Here is a 22,641-nt window from a genome sequence, read left to right on the forward strand (position 1 = left end):
AGAATCCTGAGATGACAGTTGCCAGTTCCTTTAGGCCTTGGATATCACTCGTATGACCCCTAGACATTACACTCTTCCTTTTACTCTTGATTCAACTCTGCAGGGCTTCTGCCTGTTCTTTTGTTCTACCCTTTCCAGATCAAAGATTCTTCTCCCTGAAGATGTGAGAAGTGAAAAGGGTTTGAAGAGCCTTGCCTTCTTGCTCATCTGCAAACGTTCTTGCTCGTCTGCAAACCCTACATCATTTTCTAGCATTGGCGGAACGCCTCCCCATTCCCCTCTTGGGCCTCAACGCCCTCCAGGACTGTCTGTCTTTTCTAAGACTCTTCGTGAAGGCTTCCATTCCAGAGGACTGTGGCATAACAGGCACTGGAGTTGGATAGACATAGATTCAAATCCCAGCTCTGTCACTTACTAGCTGTGTGTACATAATGGATCTCTCTGAGCCTCAATGTCTTCATCTATGAAATGGAGAACATTAATCACAGCTACCTTTAAAGTTGTGAATAGTGAATTAGGTAATGTATGTAAAGCACATAGCATATAGATGATAAATATGGCAGCGTTCTTTCCCTAATCTAGTGTATTTATTCCCAGTTAAAGTTTCAATGAATAAAAGATAAGTTTCTACCTTCTACATTTGGGACCCCTTTCACTTTCCAATGATACCGCAAAATGAAGTGTGACTATAGTTTGCTTTTCCAAGTAGCACCTCAATATATTTATCTCTGGTTCTGACTTGTTATAGGAAGATTTTTGGTGTAGTATTCTTTGTTGCAGTAGGGTTTGAATTTTGTAAATCCTCTGTGCCGTTCATAATCGAGCAGTCATTTTTAAAAAAAATTACCCTTAACGACCTTTTTTTTGTTTTACTTGGTTTATTTTACCACTTGTACCCTTCAGAAAAATCAGCAGTGCTCAGAAAATTTTTTTGTTCATTTGTTTTGTTTTCACTCCTAGGATCTGTGACGCAGCCACGATCCACTGTCTTTTGGAGCAAGAACTGGCCCACGCGGTGAATGCCTGCTCCCACGCGCTGAATAAAGCCAACCCTCGGTTCCCAGAGGTGAGGAGCTCATGGTAAATTCTCATTCACAGATTTTTTAGTGTTACACATATATCTGGATACTATAAAATGTGCCATGCCCTTGGAAAGTGCATTATGTAGTCTACATGAGTCTCTGCCAGAAGTTTATGGTAAATTTGTGACCAAATTTTTCATTTATTTTCCTCTTCCTGCCATTCTTCCATTCCTGCTCTTAAATTCTCTTCATTTTTTCTGTTTCACTTTCAACCACTTGTCACCTTGCCACGGCCCTTCTACTCCGTCTCCCTTTAACTACTATCATTCCTCCTTCCCCTACACCGCGCTACAGCGCAAACCTAGGTAGCATGCACTTTATGAAAGACGTTCATTCGTTTTTGAAGTTGTGCACTGAAATTATTTTTGCTCCATTTTTCTTTTACTAAATTGATAAATTTAGTACATTTTTTACGTAGAAGTTATAAAATTTTGTAACGTTTGTAAATTTTTAATGTCAAAGTGAACAGGATGGATAGAGTATAGCTGTCATTTATGATCCATGGTAAAAGGCTATAGTGTAGAGAAAACGGATAGCATTATTTTATTCTTTTAATTATTCAATGGAAGCTACCTAAATTAATATACCAATAAGCCCTCAAGATTAAAGTCTAAAAGGCAATCAGGTTGGAACTACCAAGAGTTACGGATAGAATTAATTATGATCAGATAATGCCCCGTTTAGAATGTAATTTTCTTTGACTTAACTTTTTTATGGGACTATGTACACGCTGTTGCCAGCATATAAATGATTGTATGTAGGACATGTCACCCCGAGTGTATTCACTATGGCCAATACATTTTCTTGGTTCTGTGATCTAAGAATTAGAAGAGTAATTATACTAATAAATATGACTGAAATTGTGCAATTATAGTAGAATTTTGGTAGATTTTAAAAATATATTTGTTACGTGGATTTAAATTGGAAGAATAACATTTTAAGTATTTGCTGATGATTGACTCCCAATTTAATACAGAGCTACTCATCTTTGTTGTTTTTGTTTTTTTTATTATTACTCCCTAGAGCCTTACCAGAGACACTGCCACTGAGATAGCCATCAACGTGAAGGCACTGTATAATGAAACGGAATCTTTACTAGTTGGCAGGGTGCCTTTGGTAAGGAAACGAACTGACTGATCACATAAGAATGGTGGTGAATGTGTGGGTCTGACCTCATTCTGAGCAAGTATTCATCAGGTTCTAATGCAAAGCAGCCCCTGGCCTCCACCCTTAGAGCTTCCTTTTTACCCGGTTTGCCTTCAAGAAAATACATGGCTACCCCCACGAGTTATGGCTCAGGCTAACCAAAGGGGAGCTTTCCCCTTCTATATGCCAACTTGTGTTTATATAATCCTGCTCTCCCCCGTCAGTTTGAGAGACCTGAGCTTTAGAAAGTGTAATAGGCATTTTCCTCGGGTATCATAAACTCATTATTGCAGAAAAGTAGAGGAAATCATAGGTTTGTTCTCAAAAGTAACCTGTAAGTATGATTGGTATGGCTTTCTAGATTTGCTTAAAAGACGACACTCTCTAGACTCAAGAGTTTCAAGAACTAACCATTTCCCTAGATGAGTTCAGATTGGTGCTGGAAACCAAGTTTAGGCCAAGTCTGAATCTGACCACAGTCCACGGGCCTCAAGCATCAGTGCCGAAGACCACAGGCCTCCTGTTTGGGTCTCCCAGAGTCCTTGCCTGGTCAGCCTCCCAGTGTTCTAGCTGCTAGCATGTTGGGTCTGCTCGCCACCTAGCGTTCGACTGTGAGCTCTCCACACGTGCTGCTGGAGCTCTGTAGGAAGCCTAATGCATTCAGCTGTTTTTTCCTTTCTTGTAACAATTCTGATTAATTGACAGGTGATGGTTTTAAAACATTTCTCTCGACTGTGATTTTATCTCTTGCTTTGCAAAATTTGTACACTTAAATAAAAGTGATAGTGAAAGTCACAGTATCTTGCACAATGGGAGAGTGGGAGGCACATCACATAGCCCAGTAACTAAGAAGGGACTATGGTTGGAATTCGTTTGATTGGGATGAGAGTGGGGGGTACCACCCCCAGAGCATCCTTTACTCAGAACAGAGAATCTCAAAGCTGCACAAAGTCCATTGCCCTCACCCACCTCTTGAGGGAACTGAAATACAAGTTCCTTAAGGCAAGAGGTCGCTACCCCTGCTATGGGCATGAAGAAAAATTTTTAAGGAGAAACACTGGTTACATCTTTTGACAAAATTAGTGGGAACATCTTCTTGGCTATTCTTGGTACTTCTGTTATTAACCAGAATCATTGTATTTTGCTCTTTAAAATTAGTCCTATAGGAAATTCACTGAGCTGTGACTTTGGTCCCAATTTTTGGATGGAGCACATGTACTTTTTGTGTTATTTGAAGTACATTTCAGATAATTTCTGATTGACAACATCTAGAAACACAACTTCTTCTATATTTTAGTTCTCTACACTGAAAGTATTCGAGTGTTATTTGGTTAATATTTATCAATTATATGAGGTTAATAAAGAAGGACCGTCCTTCACTTCTAATTGTTCTGTCAAGTATGTTTAATTGTCAAATATGAATGTTTGGTTTAAAATGTATACCAGTGAATTTTATCAAAACCTTTGACAATATTGATATCACAATAATCGATCATATTTAAGAGCAACTAAGGTTTACTCTTTGAGTTCACAATTAATATGCAATAACCATTTCATATAAGACATACATTCTTAGATTAAAAAGAAAGTGGCAAATTTTATATAATAGGGTGAAGAATCTCAATATATTTATTAACTACCATAAATGCTAGCTACCTGAAATAACAAGGTGAAAAAATAATGTCCAAAATAAATAAGTTACATTCTCTCTGAACTTTCTGTTTAAAACTCTGTGAACCTATATGTAGTATTCTACAATTTTAAAGTTATTTATAAAAGCATTGATTAGCTGGCAGAGACCTTAGAAATAACCTAGTCACAGTCTACTGTTTATTGAGGAGGAAACTCCGACTCCTAAAATCAACTAACCTTCCTTTGATTGCATAGTTGCTACCAAGGCCAGGACTAGAATTCAATCACCTCCCAGTTCTGCACATACCAGTGTTTATTTCATCTTTACTCATTTATTGAATTTGTAAGTGCTTTTTAATAACTGCTCTGAATGGGTGGATAATAGGTGACCTTTAATTCTTTTTAAAGCTTCCAAATCCTCTTCCAGACTACAAGCCATTTAGCTTTTTGCTTTGCCCTGATTTTTACAATAGCTTTTCATCCCCAGTTTTTCTGAGATCCGTAGGACGTTTTTTCCTTAAACTTACTATTTTAATTCTCCAGATTTTTGTGCAAAGTAAGTCTTACTCTCAGATGGATTTTTGACCAATTTTTAAAAATACTATTGTTTATTCACCTAGTATGCAAATCAGAATTTTTGCCACAAATAAGTATAGTAATGCGATTTCTCACTGGTGTAAAAATCACACCAGCTACTTATATCATCTATGGGAAGTAAGGATCGATCTATCTAGATTTTTTTTAGTGAACTCAATATAAGATAATTTGTTCTTTTTTTAACATTCCTTTATATTAAAAACAACTCCTGCAGTAACAGCAGCCTAGCCTAGCCTAGTCAGAGATGAGGATGTTCGTTGTCAGAATCATTTATTCTACATGAGGTCGGGCACTGAGCCTTGTTTTCTTTGATTTTCAATCTGCTGGTAAATAGCAGTTGGAATCTCCACACGAAGAGCGGGTCTCCAGTGCCTTACATTCTGTGGAGGTGGAGCTACAGAAATTAACCGAGATCCCCTGGCTGTATTACATCCTGCACCCCAACGAGGATGAGGTACGTCACACTCAGCCTGTTTCCTTAGACACGGAGACTTCATGACGGTTGACTGTAAGCGCATCTTTTGTAAGAGATGCTCAGGGCCAAATGCATTCTGAGGACTGCCTTCGTTGGTACCGTCCTGGAACCCGCGACAGAAGGCTTTTATGGGAACCCAGGCAACTTATGGGACTTGGTCCGTTTTCAGTGGACGTAACTCTGAACTTTTCTCAAGAAGTTCTCACGTCAGCAGTGTTTTGTTTGTAACCTGTTCCTGTGTCACTTCTAATATTAGATTGAACTTGCCTTCTCTTCCTCTCCTGAGAAAAGTCTTCGCTTGTTCCATTTGAACAGGAGCCTCCTATGGATTGCACCAAGAGAAACAACAGAAGCACAGTATTTCGCATAGTGCCAAAATTTAAAAAGGAAAAGATGCCCAAGCAGAAGACAAGTGCACAGCCTGGTAGGTGGTCCACACCAGTCGGGAAAGTATAACACTGTGGAGAAATAACTCATTAAAGTGATACCACTGAGGTGATTAGAATGTTCTGGAGCTAGACAGTGGTGATCATCGCACGACGTTATAAACGTACAAAATGCCACTGAATTGTCCACTATTAAAAGGTTAAAATGGTGAGTTGTATTTAATGGCTCATTTTACCATAATAAACTATGTCCACATATCAGTAGGAGTTTGTAGTTATGAAGAAGCACACAAGAAAACAAGGTGGTTGCTGATTGGCTTCTATGTTTGGTAGATGTCAGTGCATCTGTTTAGATGCTTTGTTATCTTGCTCAACAGCAGTTTAAGGCATCAGCGTGTAGCTTGTTTTTCTTCATCAAAATTCAAAAATCTAGACCATTTTGATAAATGGAACATAGAAACTTGCATATAATCCTTTAGCTTGCTACATGTATTTTCCACCTAAAATTATATAATCTGTCCTGTTTAAGGATTTATTACACCATTTCAACCCCTAGGTCATGACAACCTATGTGACATTTGCGTTCTCAGAAAGATTAAACCCTCTCTTTGAAGTTGTCTTCCTGGCTCCCTTCCCACCGTTCCCTAGAGATTCAGTTTAGTGCTGAAGCACCTTCAGGCTCTGTGTATCTGATAGCTGGTGCTTTTCACAATGAAATCAGTTCGTAAGTCTTCTGAGTTAGCGTTCTCATTTGAGAAAGTGATACATAATCTGATTTTTGACCACCATAGACCACCAGCTATTGAAGGACATTTTACAATAAAATGTGGCAAATAGGTAGGCTTTTATTAATCTAGTCAATGTTGAATAAGATGTATAAAAGAATGATTGTACATATGAAAAACAGCAGTCTTAGAGGGTTGTGTGGACAGATTCTAGATGACATTAAATCAATTTAACAATACATTTATTTTTATAATTATCAGTAGTAACAGAATCAATACAGGCAGCAGTCGAAGTCAGCAAGACCTGAAGCAGAAGTTTGTGTAAAATTGAGTACCCCATGTCAGATTTTAAGTTTTAATTAGCACTTATAGCTAATTAACTTATAACTAGTTTCATACTTGGTCTTAAGGAAATCATCAGAGCTTATTTAGATCTTGAACACCTGATCCTAATTGTGAGAAAGACATTTTTTTATACATGTTGTGTAGGTTGGGTGGCTTTAAGGAGGAAATTGAGCTAAAGCTACGGGCTGAGGTGCTCTGCCGCGAATGTCTTTGTGTAGTCAGATCCTTGTGCTGACTGATGGCCTGTAACCTGCATGGGAGAAAATGGAATTGTAGTTTTGTTCAAACAGCACCTTTAACCTTTACCTTTGCTAGCACTGCTGCTGTACTCTGTTTTGCATCTTCTTTGGCCAACCTTTCCTTTGTAATGCATTGAGCATGTAGAAATTAAGGGGGTTTTGCTCTTAACTTTGGTAGTTCAGAAATGGGGCACAGAGGAAGTTGCTGCTTGGCTGGATCTGCTCAATTTGGGAGAGTACAGAGAAATCTTCATCCGCCATGACATCAGAGGGGCTGAACTTTTGCATCTGGAAAGGCGAGATCTGAAGGTATTTCCTTTGTGCTACCCTTCTGCTCTTGAAATTTTTCTTGCAAAACAGAATCTTGTCTCCTGTGCCTCTTCTGTTACGTGCTTATAGCTTGGCTTATGTTACGCAAACGTTCATAATCTAATACGCATTGCCCTGTGGTCTGAATTCCTTGTATGCTTTTCACACAGTGTCAGCAATGTTTTCGTGTCAAAATCATTCTCCTACTATTATGGCTAAAGCTTAGCATGACTTCAGTAATTTTTCTCTACTAAAATTGGTATGGCTGTTCCTATGTGCTAATGTTTTTAAATGGATCTTGTTTCCATTGGCTCATTCTATTGGATCAGCATGAAAGATGGTCATTGTTGCTGTAAGTGACTTAAAAAAAACTAATATAAGGTTAACAACTAAAAATTAATTAAAAATACCAATAACAAAGCCTTTCTAATATATGGAACTAAATGAGACACTTACAGTCCTATGATTTTGTTGCATTTCTAAGTTGACCTTTCAGATGTCACAGGAACAACTACACCAATAAATTCAAGTTTCCTTTCCAGGACTTACTGTTACAATTGTATTATTCTCAAAAACAAACTTAAATTATTTTTTTTAGTAAACGAAATAAAAATTTTGCCTAGCTTTTACTAGACAGCAGCTCAAAACCTACTTGTTATTTATGATGGAGAAGGAAAATCATTAGTTCATGGTCTTTAGTGAATCCCTTTAATTACTTGGGTGGAGACTCAACAGTAGAAATGGCCGAAGTAGGCTATTCGGTCCTAGGGTTGGTTAGGAGCAGGGTTTGGTCATGTTGTATTTTCTTACTACATGTAGCCATTTAAAAATTCCAAGATTGCTGAATAAACAAGTGACAAAGCCTTCAACATTTGTTGGAGTGATCCTTTCCCTGTAGGCCAAGTTCTGAAATGCATAGAATTCTGATACAGTTAAGTTCCAAACAAATTCATGAACTGTTGTGCGTGTATCTACAAGTATGTTAGCAGGGATCTTTGAACAGTTACGGGTAATGTAAAGTATAGATCTTTGTAATGCAGAGTCATACAGCCTCAACACATCAAAAGTGAACACCACATTTTTAGCCAGAATAATAATAAAATGATAGGTTAATTAATTACCTTAGTTGAGAGTCCCAAATCTGGAGCACAGCAAAAGACACGGTATTATATAGTTCATAAAGTAAAGGTTGGCTTCAAAACTTGAATGAATGCACAAAAAAACTAAGTGTGAGGATCATTACATCCAGCATATTTGTGTAGCTTCTGATATCGTCAGCAGGCAGCAATAATTATTGAATAGCTATTGATTAATGTATTATGCCAGCTTTGTAGGTGGTATCTGCTCTCTAGAAGCTTGCATTTCATTTGCTATAAATAAACATACATTCAAGGAAAAGACTGTGTGTGTGTGTGTATGTGTGTGTGTGTGTGTGTATTAAATATGTATATGTTACATATATGTATGTACAAACATAAAAATACAAATACACATACAATGAGTGAAGCAAATACTGGGGATGCGAAAAGAAAGTGTACACATGTGACTTGTATTCATCTTTTGTTATTGGTATATACTGGGTATTACAATTTTAATACAGTTTTTTCCTTAAAATGCGTATACATTTTTTTTTTGGCCCCCTCTATTTGCAGAATGAAAAAAACATAGTTCATGCATATACTATGTCCAAGTTAGAGTGATAGGATCTGGCTGGAAAAAAGAATAAGTAAAAAGGAGATTGTTAAGAATTATTTTAGTAAACTTTCTCTAGCTTTTCATGGGACTTTTGGTTTGGTTTTGTTTTTATTTTTGATGCAAATTACATTTTTTTCCCTTAAAGCTTTTCTTTTAGAAACTTGCATTGACATAGTCCTTCTTAACTCTGTTGGTTCTAAAACAGGGCATAGTGGAATGGGAAAAGGAAAGTAATTTTACATAAAGAATGTTCTGTAGAATAAAACCATGAAAGTAGAGGACGAGTTCCCTGTGGGCTCTGTGATTGTAGCTGTCAGACAGAGCTGACCCTTCAGACTAAAGTTTCTAAATGTGAAGGATTACCTGCTCCCTAAGTAATGTTATCCGTTCCGTTCCTCCAAAAACCGTCTGTGAATATATCATATCAGTGGTTCACAAGTTTATATTTCCAGCCCTGACCTCATTTGTGAACTTGAGGATTATGTCACGAACTCTACTTGATACTTGCCTATCACACAGGGATGTCAGTCTTACCACATCCAAAACCAAACTTTTGACCTATTTCCCTCCCATTCTGCCCCTTCTCCAGTGCTCTGCATCTTAGTAAATCACCGCTCTCTCCCTCCTGCTGCTAGAGCCAGAGAAACCCACCGTCTCACTTAGCACCTTCCCCTTCCTTATCCTTCTCCCCCTGACTCATTAAGCCCATCCCAAAGCCACACTGATGCTAATCTCCATCGTTTCTCTTCTTGCCACAATTTACTCCATGGTACCGTGATCTCTTGCCTATATGAGGTGAGTAGCTCTCCCACTGGCCGTTTCACTGCTACTTTCTCGAGCCCTTAATCCACATTGCAACCAGAGTGATCATTTTAACATCAGGTGTATCACTTTTCTGCTTAAAACCTTTCCGTGGCTTTCCATTTGTTACAATAAAGACTTACATCTTTGTGAGGCCAACAGATTCCGCCTATTCATTCAACCTGCTGTGGACCCACTGGCCCAGTGCTAGGCGACATCTCATCTACCCTGGCCTTGTTTCATTTGCTTAAAAATACTTAACCCTCCCTCGCCTTAGTAGTGCACCTCTTGTGGCAGGCTTCTCCCTCTACCCATGACCTGGCTGAGTCTGCCCAGATTTTGGCTCAGGTGTTACTTCTTTATCTCCAAAACAACTGGAGGTAGCAATGTGACAGTGAAAGGTGGCAAAGGGAGAGTATTTCTAATGTGTTTTAATTGCATTATGTTGTCTCCTGGAAGACAGTAGGAAAAAGTGAGGGACACCAAAGAAAATGGTGAAGACACAGTGGCCTTCGGTTGGTTGGTTTTGGTTTTTCTCCATTTGGAAAGTTGTGTATGTGTGGCTAGAAAGATAACTGAACATCCAAAAAACATGCTTCTGCAAAATTAGGCCTATTCATCCAAAGAAAGAAAAAGCCAAGAATAAAGAATATGAAAAAATAAACATGTAATACATATCAAGGTATAACTTTATCACAGCCTAACTCCTAGAAGACATGAAAGTATTGAACTCAAACTAAAGAAAATATAGCTAAGAAGTTAGCGTAACATTTTAAGTAGAGCCTGCCTCTCCCAAACAAGTTTTTATTCTTGAGAATACAATGTGCATATGGACTAAAAAGAACGTATTTAGTATTAAATATATTTCTTAATCAGGTAACTGTTATCACAAAGTATAAAGAATATTAAGTATTCCATATGAATCAAAGAAGCTGAATATAATTATAAAGGCATGTACATTTCAAATATATTGGGTTGTCGGAAGAGTCATGACGCACTTTTGCAACGAAAAACATAGAAAAAATACGTCATGGCTTTTCCGACAACCCAATAGGTAGCAGACACTGGTATCCTATCTTCCTCTAGGATTTGGCCTTCCTTTTAAGTTTGTTATTTTAGCACACATGCACGAAATGTGTAACTGTGGATGACCTAGTGTCATACAAGAAAATACTTTTCAGGGTCAGTTAAATATTGTAAAATTTTACCCTGAGATTGTCTCAAGCTTGAAAAGAGGACTGCCTATCAAGAGCATTTTCCAGAAGGGTTCAGAATCATTACTAGCACTGTTGCTATAGAACTGTAATTATGGGAGAAAGTGTGTGTGTGTGTGTGTGTGTGTGTGTGTGTGTGTGTGTGTGTGTGTGTGTGTACACGTATGTATGTAAAACAGTTTGGTCTACTTCATTTAAAAGTTTAGAAGTAAATAATGCTCTTAATCTATAAAATAGAGTGGATATTTAGAATTTTTATCTTCTCGGAAAAATAATCTCGTGGTGCTTTATAACCCTATTTTCTAGGCTGCTTTGGAAGTCATCATTTTACTAATTTTCAAATATTTTAAAAGCTTTGTTTTGTAAAGTTACTTGATGTCACGTACTAGCACATGGAGTACGCCCACTGCACGTAAAGAAGCTGTAGGGAAGAAGGCCTTCACCCTTCCTTTCAGCTTCTCGGATAGTAAAGACTGTGTTCGTCTCGGATGCGTTTCATCCATTCCTGCACCGAGTGCTTGTTTGCCAAGTGCCTGCTGTGTGCTACACACAGTCTCCTCTGTTTCTGCAAGTTAGCGACGGAATTCTTGGTTCTTTATAGGAAGGTAGTTCTTTAAGAAACAAGAAGAGCTGAGGGAAAGGAGCCGAAAGTGTTGGGAGGAAAAGCATCAACCCGCCGATGCCTGTGTTGAAGGAACTTTTCACACTTACACGTTACAAAGTGTAAAGAATATTTAAATATGGCTCTCAAATCAAAGACTCTAAATGCAACGGCAAATGCATTTACATTCCAAATTTATGTGCTAGGCGCTGGTATCTTCCTTTAGGATTAGGCCTCACTTTCTAGTTTGATATTTTATTAAGGAAACGTACAGTTGCCTTAAGACTAATTGTGGATGTCCTGGTATCACACATCACTTTTCTCAGAGGTCACAAAAGGACCTGGATGTTTTGAAAAACAAGAAGATAAAAGAGAAACTAATTTTGACTGTTAAAGAACTGCTATTTGTGTATCATGTATGAGAATGTTACATTTAAGAGTTGGTGCCGGATGAGATTTTTCACTGGTTGGTAGTTTTTCAATGTCAGGTTATTTTTGTTTTATAAATGTATTTTTTCTAGCTTTCATGTCCTGAATTATTGAATACAAACTAAAATAAATGAAGTGAATGCTAATTATAAGTTAAATATTTAATCCCCAGTTTTCTCTTGTCAATAAACTTCTTTCTCTTCTTTCTTTTTTTCTTTCTACCTTTTTTCTTTTCCTATCTTTTTTTTTTTTTTTAGGACCTGGGGATACTGAAAGTGGGTCATATGAAGCGAATTCTCCAGGGAATTAAAGAGCTTGGAAGGAGCACTCCCCCAGTCTGAGGTGTAATCTTATTGGTGCTATTCCTTGGAAGGGAAGTAATTGCTACTTAACACACAGTCCTTTGAAGCGGTTGGCTGTTCTGGTAGTTTTCTGCTTAGAGAAGTTAGCACCACTGAGGCACCTCTACAGCTTGATAGGTTGGTGTGGGTGAAAAATTTTGATTTGAGGTATTAGAAAATATTTTTGTGCCAAAAAGTACATTCCACAAAGCCATTTTCTTAGTTTGCAAACTTAACATGTTCAAGTATGTTCACATTAGTGAAGTACTAGGAAGAGCTGGAGACAACTGCATTGTCCAAAGGGGGGAATTGCAAAATGTTTCCTTTCCTTAACCTGGGCGGATGGAACGTTTTTACTGTGCAACCGCACAGCAGTATGTGGCTACGACTCTTTAGGTCTCGGATTGGAGGTGTTGGCTTCTTCCTTAAAACCACTGAGAAGGGACTAAGGTCTAAATTAAGTTGTGTTTTGAATATTAGATTGACATCACCTCAGATTCCTAGCGCTCCGTGGTCAGAGAATACGGCCCAGTATTATGAATGAAGGCAAATCTCTGCCTGAATTGTCTTTCTCTTTCTTGCATGTCACATCTAATATCGTAACCCTTAGTTTTAATGTCAGTTTTCATGGAGTTAATTTATTACTACCTAAGTACCTTTTCGTTAGCTAAAGGCACTTTTCTGTTCTTTGACGTGGACTTTTGCATAAATATTCTGTATCTGAGAATTTGTGAACATGTGTCTGTGCCATAATCAACAATGATACACATCTTCTGCAAGTCAGCTTACGTCAGCCGAACATAAACAGTAGGTATGCGTGTGAAGGAAATTCTCCGGGTATTTCCATAAAATGTCATGTTCTGTCGTCTAACAGCACTTACCATGCTTTCTGAACCAAAATTCCCACATTGTGTCCTTATTTTTCCATTTCAATTTAATAATTACTTAATGCTCTGTTTGCACTTATACTATAGCAGATGGCTGACATTCAGGCACTTCTCCAAGGTCTCACCAGGGATCTGTGTACTGATTGGTCGCCCAGACCCTCACCCACTGGCTACTCTGGACCAAACTTTCCAACAGAAGAAATTTTAATTTGTTCTTAAGGGCTTTACATTGTTATTATTATCTCACTTAATTCTTTTATCCTTCCAGGTAGATATTATTTTTCTAAACCACTGTACTTTAGTGTAAGCTAATTAGGAGACAACATTACAATGATTAAATCTTTGAAAGCCAAAGGCATACATATCAAAAACTCATAAAAATATCCTCAAATAAACTTCTTTTAGATAGCCTATTCCAAAAAATTAATCATACCGGTTATATTTAAAAATCTTCTATATAAGAGAAGTAAACAGGGTACTGACCCAGTGGTGACAGTTTTCATAAATTAACCTTCTAGGGAGGTGCTCAATAGATGCACATACACACACTATATACATGTACACATATATCTGTATATACACACATATACATTTATGTGTATAGTCACACACATAAACGTGAAATATACACTCTTTGCTGTTTTCTAGACAATTATTTTCAGCTGAATGCTGAAAGATTTTGATGGGAAAGCATTTAAAATGAACTATTGTCAGACAGCTAATTTGATTACATCAAAGGAGTTTAAATATTTGACACTTTATTCTTATTTATAACTTTAATATTTAACTACTAGTAAAATCATAAAATTTGGATATCTTAAAAATAAATGAACCCGATGGGTTCCTGATCATGTGTATCGGACTATATAGTTTACCTAAGTTGTGAATAAATGGACATTTTCCAAAAGGAATGACATCAAGTAGCTTAATAGAGTAAAAAGCTACTCACAATAATGTTAATGTTATCCACGCCTATGAAACCAAAGGCCTTTTCCTGTCCCTGTGATAGGCCCCCACCCTGCAAGGTGTTCGTTTCTTCTGGCACTTCCTGTGAAATCGGAATAGTCGATGCCCGGTTCTCAGAACTCAGCCGGCATCACAGCTCTCCCTCTGCCCAGCTCTACCAAAAAAGGAAAGGTTGGTGGAGAGGAAGGAGGCAAGGAACTCTAAAAAAAACAAGGAATTAATATAAATATCTTTATTGATTTTCACTCCCCCAGTTTACCCCTTTGCCAGATTCTCAAGCTACTACATTTTCAAAATTCAGAGTAAGATATAAATGATGTTTTTTTTGTTTAGTGTTGATCTTTCACTCTTAGATAACATCTGTTATATAGACTGTAAAACCTCAGTTGATGGAATCCTTAGCTAGAATTTTCCTGCAGACAGCTTTTGGATGAGGGAAAGCCTTTAAAATGACAATTTTGATAACTTTGTTGTTAAACGAGCACTTTTTCCTGAATGCTTTGTCCGTGCGTGGCTGTGTAGGACCCAAATGGTTTCACTTGCACCTGTTTGCCAGGCTGGTGCCCTCGGAGCCTCCTGAGGGCCCTGTCAGTATCACAGAGGAACCAGCTTCTCCTAACATATGGGGTTCCAAAGACAGTGGGAGGAGCTCTGCGTGGGGTCTGATCACAGCTCTGGGGAGTGCAGGGGCGGGGTCTCTGTGCCCTGACCACACAGCTGGGTGAGTAGCCCAGGCCTGCTCCTGATTACCAGCTGTAATTGCCACCTTTCTGCCCCACATGCAGATAATTTGGGAGGGATGGAGCCGAGTCCAGCCAACACCCAGCCACTTTCAGTCTCATTTTCCTGAGGAAGAACTCACAGTGATGGCTGCTGGGATTCTCACTGCTGTGGACCACCCTGTCTGCATCAGCTGTCCCACTGCAAAATGACTCCTTTCGCCTCTCCCCATCTTAGCCCCCATCGTGAGTCATCTAGTCAAGTTTTAGGAAGAAAACAATTTAAAGAAACTCCTTTTACAGTTTGCATTTTACAAAAGGAAACTTGCTAATCTAAACGGGTTAGATAATTTGAGTACCGTGATATGTATTGCTGTGGCTGAGAAGAGGGGATCCCTGAATGTCTAGACATGTGCTGTCCGATGTCATAGGCACTAGCCACGTGTGGCTGTTTAAATCTACATTAACGAGACATTTAGTGTCTCAACTGTACGAGCCACATTTCAAAGGCTCAGTAACCATAGTGGACAGTACTGATTGTTGACCATCCGTTTCCATTGTTGCAAAAACGCTGGATAGTAGTGGTCTAGAGCAGGGGTCGGCAAACTTTTGAGACGGAAGAGCCACCACCGTAAGTCAGCAAACTGCGGCTCACAAGCCACAGGCTCTGAAGTAAACTTGAAAATGAAAATAAAACTATCATAGTTTTATTTATAAAATTTTTAAAGGATATTATTCACATAATGGTGATTATGTAAAAATATATTTATAGCTCTCGAATAATTTTTAAATTGTTGCGAGGGACAGGATTGGCTCTTCCAGGGGTCAGCAAACTTTTGAGATGGAACGTACCCAAAGAGCTGCATGTGGCTCGTGAGCCGCAGTTTGCCGACCCCTAGTCTAGAGCATTGCTACTCAAAATGTGGTCGACGGACCGGCGGCATCCTTATCATCTGGGACCTTCCAGAAATACACAATCTCAGATTCACACAGACCTACTGAATCAACACCTTTTAACAAGTTTTGCCAGGTGATAAGCACTGGTCTAGATACATTTTATCCCTCCTAGATTTGAGGGACCTGAGGTCTTCAAAAGGTCCTCAGAATAGCCAGTGTCCTTTAGATTCCCCTGCTAATTCCGTAAACGAGCTGACACGCATTCGTCACCGTAGCTGAGCCAGCTTCTCAGTCCTTATTCCTAATTCTGGCTGTAGGTGAGCCCTACCTACAATAGTGGGTATATTTTGGTAGCTAAAGTGGACACAGGAGATTGGCTGCCAACACAGCTGGCCTCTCTCCAGCCCCTCACCCCTTGTCTAAGTCACTCAGTTTGTTGCTCCTGCGTCATTCTCGTTTGTTCACAACTTAAGTCACAGGGAACATTTCAGAAGACTATGTACTGAGATAAGTAAAACCGGGTCAGTCTCCTACAACTTGTGCATTTTCACTTTCTCTTATAAGTAGATTATCCTGTTGACATAGTTTACGCTTGAGGACACGTAGCAGCACACACGTTACGTGAATCATTAGGCATGAAAAAAAAAAAAACAAAACGATTGCAAATAAAGTGAATATTTCATTAAAGCCCTTAAAGAAGGCATGTTCATTAGACTAAACCTGTTTTTCTTACTGTGCTAACTTATTTTGATTTTCAGATAGCTAATAATTTCTTAAAATAGTGCCTGAAAAATACTGTTTCATATTCTTTACCTTCAAAATACAAATTGCTTAATTCTATAAGATCTTTTCTAATGACTTACTGTCAGTAATCCTTCACTTAATTTTTACAAATTGATATAATTTAGCAAAACATTACTGCCTAGAGATCTTCAGCTAATTTTCATGAGTAAAGAGGGCACTACTTTAGCCTTTGTGGAATTTATTTTGAACAGGAATTGAGGAAGGAAATACTCATGCAGAGCTACGACTTAGAAAATTATAGCAGAAACTTATACACATACTTCTGAAGTAAATTATCTGTTATCTCCGACGGGGCTGACAACACAGTGCACTTTCTTGTTACACAGATATGAACTCTTTAAGGAAATAGCTTTTCATTAAGTTATAAAAACATTACACCTCTCAACCTTGACATCCAGGATTTCTCCTGCCCTGTTTCCCCCCTCCCAAAATAAACTCATCCTGCATTTTTCACATGCAAATTGGATAACACAGTAGGTTTAGAGATTGATGATACGAGTGGCAGTTTTAAAACACCAAGTTCTTTAAATCAGCTGAAAAGAGTGAGAAGTGAAGATTCCTCAAATACTGTTAGTCAATGGACTAGCCTCCCCCTCGGGTCCCAAGGTGCTTGGCTGCCACGCCCCTCCCTCTCCTCACAGCTCCACCCCCTCATGCCCCTCCCTCTCCTCAGTTCCACCCCCTCCTCACGCCCCTCCCTCTCAGTCCCACCCTCTCTTCTCACAGCTCCACCCTCTCAGGCCCCTCCCTCTCAGGGCCGCGTGCCAAGCGCAGTGGGGGCCTAGGACTTGTGTCAGCTATGGGAGCTCCCCAATGACTTTATAGCAATCTCTGTCAGATGGGTAATATGTTGCCTTTTCAATAGGATGCCTTCCTAAAGAAACAAAACTTTAAAGGGGTCGTGATTATTGGTTTTATAAGCAAAATGTTAATTTTTAATCTTTTTTATTGTTTTTATTTTCGCCGTTTTGTTTAGAGACCATTTCTGTTAGAATAAAAAGCTATAAAGGTTTATTATAGAGAACAGTGAGGTAAGAGACAGCTGGACTGTACCTGTTTGTATACTTTATTATTTTCAGGAATAGAAGTTTAACAGTAACTGAGACTGCATTAAACTCAGTAACAATGTTTAAAAAATTACTAATATAGGTGAACAGATTAATTTTCTTTATGTAACTAAGATATTCTATTTACATATATTTATATCCTCCCAATTTCTTATGCACTTCCAAGTTTTCGTTGGAAAAATAGAAACGAAGCCACTACTTAAAAATTCTAAAATAGTCACATATTTCATTTTAGCTAAAAGTTATTCATTACATAGGAATTTATTAATCTGGGTATTTCATAGGAACTGCATTTCAAGAGTAACTTAGCCAAACTTAAAGGAACATAGGGTTACTTTAAAAATGTATTAAGATAAATTTTATACTCAGTTAATGATGCCATTGAAGTAGGATAATGCAATTAGATATACAAGCTAAAAATGAAAAAGAATATATTTTGTGGTCCTTACTGTTTGATTGCACTATTATTTACCACAGCTTAACCATGTCTATTTCTGTATTCTAAGTATTAAGCTAATATGTAACTAAAGATTTCTTACAGTTCTGGTAACTGGTAACTAGTGCTGTGAAAGGTTTTGGTATTGTAACATTCCCAGTTTTGTAAATTATATATTGTATATTGAAGATGACTAATAAATTGGAGTAATATATTTATCTAGAGCTGGGAAATATGATAATTATTTTCAAATCTTCAAGTAAGTTTTATCAAATTTTTTTCTTCCTGTTAAGGGGGATAAAAGTCTCACTTTTCTGTTAAAATGTCTATTTATACAACAGGTTTCTCCTTTTATTGGTTTTCTTAATTTTCATATTAGAAATTTTCTTATCTTTTTTATACCAAAGTAATTATGCTGGTTATTCAAACTGCCAAGGTGTATTTTAGTTTGCTGGACTTTTGGCAGATAAAATATTTAATAACAAACCAGCTTTGTATATTTTGTGGCTTTGGGGGCAAGAATTTTACCTTTGACTCTCTTAAGTGGGTTAGTGCTGTTATCAGCAAGGTCACTAACAGACAGTATTACTTGTAATCAGTAGAATGTTTTCACAAGTTGTATAAATCAGTGCATTTATTTATTATATTGTGAAATTTAATCTTTATACAAAATGCATATTCTAGCTTTTTTCTTGTTACTGCTGTCGCTTGGAATGTAATAGCGCGGTTAATGATTTGCTTACGTACTTGAAGTACTCATTTCTGTCAAACAGATGCCCAGTTGTTTTTTTTCCTTGTAAAACATGATATTCTCTGCCATCATAGGTAACAGAGTAGTAATAGGGATTTTGTTAAAAAATAATTTTCATGTTTAAAATAAATACGGAAAAAGGCATAAAGCCAAAATGAAATCACCACTTTTAAGAATTGAATGTAACCAAGGAATTTATTGTGCTATATTTTGTGAATTCATGTGTAGTTTATATTTAAGTCAGAACTTCTTTTCTGTGGTAAATTTTCAATTTTTATTGTAAAAGAAATCTCAGTGATTATACTGCCAACATTCAAATATGCATTAAGATATGAACCCCCCAAAGTATCACATACCTCAAGCAGCTAGCTCTAGGTTCCAGGGTGTATATTTTTAACACATTTGCATTTGACTCGGGGCTACTTTACAGATAGTAACCATGATGGATAATGGTTTGTTTGTTTCTGTCAATTAAGTCAATGGGATTTTTTTTTCCCAATGGGATTTTAATTGAGTTTTGAGTTATTTTGTTTAAAAGTATTCTCTATTCAACTGTTTAAGAGACTACAAAATCCAAAACATAATGGCACAACATACCACACAAAATAAAATCACATGAAGAAAAGAAAAAAAGCTGTTCTGACTTAAAGGTGAGGCAGTGTTGTATACCAAAGAAATCTTTTTAACAAGTCCTAAATTCAGTTTTATTGTTTTACAGTATAAGCAGTCGATGAATTGTGAGCTATTTAAGAACTACAGTAGGTGATTAAGGATTGACTATAATTTTAAAGACAGAGTTTTATATTAATCTTACCATTACACAAGCAATATTGAAGTCAGGAAAAAAATATATGTGAAAAGCCTTATATGAATATTAAAGGAAATTGAAGCTCAACTTGGTCATGTTGGGAAGATTTGGAAATGAATAGTTTGAAGGTAGATATCTTTCACCTTACATGATGGAAGCACAAAACACATGTGAGATATGTGGTAGACACAATACCACAAAAACAAAAGATGCCACCACCCTGGTGAAGTCTGAGACCCTGGTGAAGTCACTAGCCAGTGAGTTTGGGGGCCCATTCTACTGTGGAAATTTAGGAGTCAGTTGAACAGTAGCTTGGATGACCTACTTAATTATTTGTCTTTCTTACACGAGGCCAGTGTCTGTGCTTGGTCAACTTACCGATTTATGTCAGGAGAACTAGTCGGAAGGCTTCGTAGTTCCTGTAGAAGAACTTTGAAACCATTGAGATCAGACCACACCTTTCAGACTAATGAGATTTTTACGTACTCGCCAAGCCTTGAAATTTGTGGCAATGATAGACTTTCCTTTCACTGGAAACAACAAAAAATTATTAGCACTTACATAGCTGAATTCTGTGACTCTGGAGATGGGAATATGGTTAGGTTTACTGGGTTCCATGACTGGCACTGGCTCTCTGTCCTTTCTACAAACTGTTGTGCCTCAGTTTCCCCAATTAGAAATGGCACACAATATTATCAATTATAAGTACTGGGAATTTTTATTTTACAAAAGGAACTATGTAAGTGTGAATCATACCTAAATTTACCATTTCTTTCCCACTGCCATTTGAAATATAAACACTTCCAAGACTATAGCATGAAAATGAAAAGTCCAAATTAATATCCCTTGATATTCAGCTTAAAAAGGAGCATGAAGTGGCGTTAATACTGCCTGTACCTGAGTAGCTTGTGGGCATTTTCATCCGTGTACTACAGGTTCATAGTGTTCATTTGGGGATAGACTAAAGACTCACTTCCAAAATCTTCCAAAATCTTCCAAAATTTAATAGTATTTTTTTCCACACTCACCCCAAAGAGCCAATTTTATAGCATTGACTTTTTATTTACTTAGGATCTTCCCGTCTGTTGTTATATTAACTCCCCGAAGAGGAAAATGTCTCTTTAAGTCAGTGGTTAAAAGAATGGAACACACGATTTTCTTACCTTGCTGTACCCTGTGACGTCACTTACTCTCTATCCTAAGTGAACTGGGAACGCTTTCCTTGCTGGCTGACCCCAAGCCTGGTGCACTGGCTGCCTTCTCTGGCTGTGGCATGGTCCTCCCTCATGCAAATACCTCCAAAGCTTCCTGTAATGAAACTAAACTAGAGATTGTCTTCATTATTACTATAATGGAAATGGGAATACAATTAAGGGAATTAAATTAGAATAACCTGGTTAGAATTATTAAGTATAGATGAGAGTAAATGAATATTCACTTTATTTTTGCCTGACATTCAAATTCCATCACTATCTGATCCTTGACTTCAAAGATTTTGCTAAATCTCGTGTTTGTTACAGCACAATAGGGTAAGTCGGAGCTCCTGTTGCGTCCTCCTCCCCTAAAAATAGTGGAATTATAAGAAGGGTGAGCTGGATGGCGTAAGGGCAACGACTGAATCAGAACTTACTCACATGGCATTTTGACCTGTTTTAACACAACTTCCATCTTCTTAATGACAAATCTCTCATTGGTGATTCCAGAATTATTTGGTACAGTGACGGGAAGAAACCATTTTTCTGGGAATCTGCCTCCCATGCGACCTGATATACAGATGACAGTGAAATTAAAATTAATCATGATGCTATTTAGAGCCTGCCCTGTTTACAGATTTCAATGTAGTTTTTTAATATACATAATGTTGAGGATGAACAAAAGGCAAACTTAAGCAGTTCTTTTGTCTCCTTCCTTTTACTTGAAAAACTTTTAGAAAACTTTTGAGAGATGACAGTTTTCATAGCAAGATGATGTGATTACATTCTCCTGCCAAGAAACTCATCAACTAAAATATGGAACAAAACAAATGCTTCATCCTAATCTTGGTTTTGGATTGTGTAAACAAAAGCATTTTACATATCTAAGTTTTTTTCAGCATTTATGCAGTTGCGTATTTCATTTTTTGTCCACCTCAAAAATTGAATTGGCATTTTATGTTCTATTTCTAATTAGTTGCAGGAAAGGGATCATTCCATTACCTTGATCAGTACAAACCTTCACCATTTTTCTCTCCTGGGCTTTTGCCATAGTTTTCAGCAACCAGTTTTCCCACCTTCTTTCTCTCCCACCTCTAGTCTGTCTCCCTCACCGCTGACAGAGTGGTCTTTCTAAAACACGTATTTGCTTTGCCTCCCGTTACCTGAAAATTCTTAAATATGCTCCCCTTGCTTTACAGCAGAGCAGTCTAACTCCTCAGCATGATGGAGAAGCCTCTCTGTGATCTTGCTTTTTTGGCATCTTTTTTTAGCATCCTCACCCCACCGTTCCCCACCTTGTTTAAACGCATCCTCACCCACCATTTCCTCTAGCGACCTTTTGTAATTTCAGAATTTGGAACTACTCACAACTTAGTGCCTTGGCATAGTCCTGTACCATAGGTCAACTCATTCATGACCCCGTTCAAATTCCCCAGGCTGAGTGTTTTGTCTGTGCTCCATAGAACCTTGAAACTTTTTCTGTTTAAAATAACAACACATTTCAACAATTTTATATATAATTTGCCTGCCTTCCCCCCTGCCCCCCCCCACACACACACTGAATTTCTTTCTATCTTTTGTAGCCTCACTGTCTAGCCACCACATAATAGGGCTTTGATAAGTGTTTCTGAATGAATGACGGTAATAGAGAACCCAAATTTCTCTATATTTTCGTACTTTCACAAATGAAAACTTAGACTTCCCGAGAGTCCACATGAGGTGTGTGTATTTCTTGAGCCAGCACTCACTCTGGGAAACAAACAGAAGACAAGCAGCAGGGAAGAGCAGTTGCTTAGACTTATTTGTTAGCTGTTCTCAGAAATATTTGTCAAGTCTGAATTCTTGTTTCTAAAAGTGAGGCCTGCCAAATTTTCACATAACTGCCAAATTCTTATTTGTAATTCATGAATGTGCCCTGAAGATTGTCTTTCTCTTCGGCAGACATTCAGTGTATACAGTCTATATAAACACACTGATTACCTACACAAAACAATGATACTTTAGAAAGAATAAAAAACAATAATGAAGATGAAATTTTCTTTTAAGATAATATTCAGCCAGAGATATGGACTGAATTTGTGTGATTTTAGGTCATT

At 37.7% G+C, this 22,641-nt stretch overlaps 1 protein-coding gene across 1 annotated transcript in view; it reads left to right on the forward strand.

The window, feature by feature from the left end:
* The window catches only part of DGKH (diacylglycerol kinase eta), an 81,868-nt gene extending 66,620 nt beyond the window's left edge, over positions 1-15,248 (forward strand). Inside the window, exons 20-24 of the mRNA XM_019650366.1 lie at positions 961-1,066; positions 2,106-2,198; positions 4,792-4,911; positions 5,248-5,356; positions 11,934-15,248. Coding sequence (XP_019505911.1) covers positions 961-1,066; positions 2,106-2,198; positions 4,792-4,911; positions 5,248-5,356; positions 11,934-11,986 — 481 coding nt within the window. The 3' untranslated portion in view covers positions 11,987-15,248. The remainder of the gene's footprint in view (positions 1-960; positions 1,067-2,105; positions 2,199-4,791; positions 4,912-5,247; positions 5,357-11,933) is intronic.
* Positions 15,249-22,641: the final 7,393 nt, after the last annotated feature.

This window comes from Hipposideros armiger, unplaced genomic scaffold, assembly GCF_001890085.2.
Source record: "Hipposideros armiger isolate ML-2016 unplaced genomic scaffold, ASM189008v1 scaffold_140, whole genome shotgun sequence".
In the NCBI taxonomy this organism is placed as follows: Eukaryota; Metazoa; Chordata; class Mammalia; order Chiroptera; family Hipposideridae; genus Hipposideros; species Hipposideros armiger.